The 5706-nt window shown below is 33.1% G+C and overlaps 1 protein-coding gene across 1 annotated transcript in view; it reads right to left on the bottom strand.

Moving 5' to 3' along the window:
- LOC101571369 (transmembrane protein 45A-like) overlaps window positions 1-5706 on the bottom strand; it is an 84891-nt gene that overhangs the window by 61112 nt on the left and 18073 nt on the right. Inside the window, exon 2 of the mRNA XM_004636623.1 lies at window positions 1209-1398. Coding sequence (XP_004636680.1) covers window positions 1209-1398 — 190 coding nt within the window. The remainder of the gene's footprint in view (window positions 1-1208; window positions 1399-5706) is intronic.

The following is a 5706-nucleotide window of genomic DNA, read 5'->3' as shown; positions in this document are numbered from 1 at the left end:
AATGTATGCAATGTGTTAATTATTGAAACTGTCCTACCAATTTGATTTGAAACTGTCTCATTGCTATTTGTTTATCAATAAAATTATGGGAAAAATAAGTAAATAAATAAATAAAATAAAAAATAGTCAATTCTAGTCAGAGTTTACCAATTAAATAAAGCAGCTAAGGTCTTTAATATTCATTATTAAAGGGGGCTAGGGAGATGGCTCAGTGGAATAAGCACTTCCCTGGCAAGTGCAAGGGCCTGAGTTCAATTCCCAGTTCTGAAAAAAGAAACTTATTGTTTTAATTCAACTTTCTATATTAATTTAATGTGTACAGTACATCAGGAAAGATTTGGTTTGGGTTTGAATTTATAAGATCCATTTTATAGAAACTGATTGCTTTCTCTCTGTATATTACAGCTTTGAGCTGCTGCCACAAAGTAGAATGTTTTTGAAGTTACTGAGTGTTCCTAATAAAAATCCTAGCGTTCTGTTTTCTCCAATTAAAGATATCTGAAAATACTAAGGTAGGAAAGGATAGTCAAGTCATTCAAGCAGTTTAAATTTTTTATAATGTTGCCTATCTTTTTAATCTGTCACATTAAACAAGAAAATTTGTATCTTTGGAGATGATTACTATGTAATATAATGATCTTAGCAAAGATATCTTGTCATAAATAAAGCATAAAAATATAATGGCAAATTATATGTCATACAAAAGAAAGGCTACAATGGAGGACACCAAAAGGATCACAGAATCCTCATAAACAGTGGAAAGGCCATACTAGCTATTGGGCTTAAGCTCTTCCACTTCAAGAAACAAGAAAAAGAAAAAAAAATACATACAGGCTATCACCACTAATTTATTATGAAATCACTTGATTATTTAGTGTCATTTGAGAAATGGTTTCTGATAGTTTTATTTAAGATATCAAAACAATTTATATAAATGTTTGCAGAATTACAACCAATTCTGTAAAGAAAATTCACGTTGACTCAGTAGGCAATTTAACCATGATGACTCAATTATTAGAAATATACCTTTCTATAAAGATGGATTGTCACTTTCCTAATGAATTCGTTCAGATAGAAATTATGATTCCACTATGTATTAAATATTTAAATGGAATTTCTTTTGTCAGTTTATTCATTCTCATTATACCTTCTATTTACACATAGAAATCCCAAAAGAAAATAACAAAATATAGAAATGGTTCACTCACCAGTGGCGGCCAGGCTCAATATCACAATTCCTTGCAAAATTTCTAATCTATAAAATAATGTTTTAGAACCAAAACCGTAAGTATACTTTTTCTTTTTGAGGAGATGCTTCAGAATACTTTTTGTACTCTCCCAAAGACTGTAAATAATGCAGAACATTCCAGCAAATATATGACCTGGGAAATCTGTGGCCTACAAATATAAGAATATAAAGAAGAAAGACAGTAAATTTCTTTTTTCTTTCTTTTTGGCAGAACCGGAGATTGAACTCAGGCCCTTGGACTTGCCAAGCAAGTGCTTATCCCAGTGATCTATCTCCCCTGCTCCCAGACAGTTAACTTCTGGAACTACCCAAATCATCCTTTCTCCAGAGAGCCCACTCACTTCTGATAGTTATGGGTACATTGTACCAAAACAATATTAATACAAAATTTAATTCAGATTCATTGAGCACTTTGTACATATTAAGCATTGTGTCGTGTTCTAAATGAACTCTGTAGCCAAGTTTTTACCAGACTCAAGAATAAGAGATTAATATTCCTTTTTTTTTCTTTTTCTGTATTTAGGACAGAGTCTAGAAGGAGCAAAAGAAGAAACAAAAATGTCAATATTGCAAAAGCTAAACGACTGAAAAAGGATGGAAGAGATGAACAGGCTCTGAAAACAAAGAAAAAAGTCATTTGGGAAATTATGCAGCTTTGGAAGGACCCCATAAGGTTCCTTTGGACTTTATGGAAGTTATTACTGTCCATGTAGAAGAATCATTCTGGAATCTGACCTCAATACTGTAGTAACTTTTAGGCCTGGGCATAGATGTTTGTTGGTGACCACCAGCAGTTAGTATAAATTTGTAATGGTCATACTGGTTGAGCATCACTGATGCTGAACCCAGAATACTCCAGAATCCCAAATTTTGTGCACACAGATGTGGTGTCATGAGGGGACAACTCCACAGTTGTCCTCTGATGGGTCTCAATCACAATACAAAGGCACTAAAAACATTTTTCTAGGCTATAGGAAACATGATTGCTTCAGGATGTCATATGTGTATGCAAATATTCCAAAATGTGAAAACATCTAAAACCTTTCTGGTTCCAGGCATTTCAGAAAAGGAATATTCAACCTGTAGTACAAATTCTTTGACACTCACTTAGTGATTTGCCATTTTTTAACCTATGTTCTAAAATACAAATATCCTGTGGAAGAAAATGACTTTTTTTCTCTTTTACTTTATTATTGTTATTGTTTTTTTCATTTGTATAAAGTTTTTTTTTCCTTAATTTTATTGAGAAACAAATAGCAATGAGACAGTTTCAAACCAAGTTGGTAGGACAGTTTCAATAGTTAACACATTGCATACATTCTTCCTAGTGATTATTTGCTGAACAAGATGTGGACATGAGATCCTATTTACAAACACCATTAGAACAAATCACTGTATTCATTAAGAGAATGTAACTATATATCTATCCTAACAAATGACTTTTTGAATTCTATTCAGTAATGGTTTAAAAGAGTCCTGTACTTTTAAGAATATTAAAGTCAAATTTGCCCTCTTTGAAGCAAAAGTTTGCTTGGGCTTAAAAGACACAGTGTATTAATCACATGTTTCTTTTTAAATCATTACTTTTTGGAATCATCCTAACTTTTTTAAAGCAAAGTAATATTAACAAGTATATCTAGCTTTTCAGACAACTGGTTATGATAAAGACATTCTTCATTTTTTTAAAACCTATTTTTTAAAAAGCTATCTTGTCTTGCCTATGTATAGTACCATCTACTAGATGTAATAATTTTTGTACTTATAAACACTGCCACTTTCTTAGAGATGAGTTGTTGAGTAATGCTGATTTAAAACTTGCAGTAAAAATGCCAAGCACTGCAATACCTTGCAAGCATTTTTTTCTTAAAGTGTCCAAGATAACATTCCAAGTTAAAAATGTATTATCAGATAATTTGCTCATTACATAGATAGCACTAGTTTTTCTATTCCATCCTTTGTTTTAACTTTCATGGTAGTGATGTCCTGTACTTCTGATCAAACAGGCTGAGGTGAAGATTAACACTGTTTTTGTTTAAGGAGCTCTGAAAGAGTTAACACATAAGCCATATTGCATAAATGGTAAAGACCTAAAAGTAGGAAAAAATTGGTTGGTCATAGTAGTAATTGCACAAACAGGATAAATTATTTTAAAATAAGGATGTGCTATCGTTCTGGTGATACATTTTAAGTTAGTCATTATCCAACAGCTCTAATTTAAAAATGAAACTATGAAATAAATTTCATACTTTTTTGTTAAAAAAAAAATAATAACATGCCTGCAAGCAGGCGCAGGGACTGAGGGTTCGATCCCCAGGCCCACCATGCCAGCCTTGCCCCCAGTGCACACTGAGCTGGCAAATGAGACTGGGCTTGGTGGCGCGCGCCTGTAATCCCAGCACATGGGAGGCTGAAGCAGGAGAATCACTGCTAGTCTGATCTAGTAGTGAGACTCTGAACACCTGTAAACCCTTCCCTAAAATACAAAAAAAGGAAAAACCCTTATATGGTTTTTAATACAGAGCACAAAGTGATCTCTTAAAAAAGACAATACGCACTTCACCATACAGTTATCCTACAAGAATATTAAAGAAAAGTAATTTGAAAGTTTTACTCTGATGCTTAAATATTGAAATAATGTGAAATTACTAAACAAATTAAGTAAATAATTTCAAAATATCAAGGATCAAGCTTATGAAAGATACCATGAGCATTATCAAATATTTACATGTTCCAAGAAAACATGGATAATAGAGAAACAGCGGCAAGCAGCACTCACAAGGAACTTTGAGACACTCATCCAAATAAACAGGAGCACAACTGCATGAATAGGTAGAGGACCACAGAAAATCATAAAATCACTGGAATGAAACTTGCAAAGCCAGTAACCAAACAAAATCCAAAAATATTGGTATTTAAGTAAAATAACAAAAGTAGCATACACCAGCACTGACACAGCAATTTAGTGGGAGGGGAACCTACCTTAGGAAGAACGGAAAAAGAAAAATCTCAGTGCACTCTTAAAAAATGCAGATGAATTTTAAAACTTGGAAAAATACTGACTCTGCACACACCCATATATATTATATGATCTATAATATATAAATGATAAATGCTCATGATATCTTTCATAAGTTTGATCCTTGATATTTTGAAATTATTTACTTAATTTTTTTAGCAATTTCATATCATTTCAAAATTTAAGCATCAGAGTAAAACTTTCAAATTACTTTTCTTTAATATTCTTATAGGATAACTGTATGGCAAAGTGTGTATTGTCTTTTTAAGAGATCTATAATATAGATATATAATATATTATATAGACATAATATCTAAAATATCTATTATATATCATACATAATAGATAGATAACTCATGATGATGAGCAATTTGCCAAGTGCTGGGAAGGTAATTCCTAGCATTTTCCAGAAGAATTGAACAGCAACAAGATGAAAAGAAAACTTACAAAGGTTTCACTGTCTCACAAACTATATGAGGGAACAGAAACACCATTTTTAACATATGAACCATTTCTCTTTAGAGAGGCAGAAGACACCTTCCCCAAGAGTCAGCTCAGACCAGGAGAATGGTGACAACAATACAGAAAAAAAACTAAGATTACAAGGAACAGGAAAACATCCCAGTGGAAAACAACTCCCTCTGCCCCACTCTAAATATTTTTATATCTAAAAAATCTGTACCATTCTTTTAGTGTGTATCTGGCGAAACCCTCACAAGACACAGAGCCATGACAAGTTAGTCCCATCAGTTCTCCAGCCTCCTCTCAGACTCTGCAGAAAAACACAGTGACTTTCCCACTTCTTGAACATGCAAAGCTCGTCTCCACATGAGTCTCCTGAACTGAGTGCTTCTCACACTGGAAATGCTCTTTGCTTTTATTTTTGCTAAGGTTATGATCAAACATTACTTTCTCTATAAAAACTGTTACTATCCCCTATTTTTAATTCTCTCAGTAACATCCCCACTTTTCCTTATTTATTTTCCTTACAGTACATACTTCTTAATACACTATATAATTCTCCGACTTCATGTGTTTACTGACTTATTGTGCCCCTTCTTTGCTAGAACAAATAAATGATCTCTGAATCCTGTTCCCTGAAGGAAGATTTTTTTCTATTATTCTTCATTACTTAATCTTTGTTCTTCATACTGTGTTTAGCACATAATATATATTTTGGCATATAAATGTTGGGTAGATGAATGGATAAAGAGAGAGAGGGAAGAATAGCTACTTAAAATGGGTGGCAGCACTAGGTGTTAGCTTCCAGAGCACAAAGGGTAAACATTGCAGACAAGAACAGAAATAGCAAAACCGTTCAAATGAATGTGAAGACAGAGTTTCAGATCTTGAAGATGCTGCTGTAGCTAGTGAAAAGGTAAGAAAGGATCTCTTAAAAACAACGAGGATGCAGGAAAGAATAATCCATCACCTGCAAGAT

Source organism: Octodon degus, unplaced genomic scaffold (genome assembly GCF_000260255.1).
Source record: "Octodon degus isolate 3935 unplaced genomic scaffold, OctDeg1.0 scaffold00081, whole genome shotgun sequence".
Taxonomy (NCBI): Eukaryota; Metazoa; Chordata; class Mammalia; order Rodentia; family Octodontidae; genus Octodon; species Octodon degus.
The sequence above is the reverse complement of the archived record's forward strand: the minus strand, read 5'-3'. Positions and strand labels throughout refer to the sequence as shown.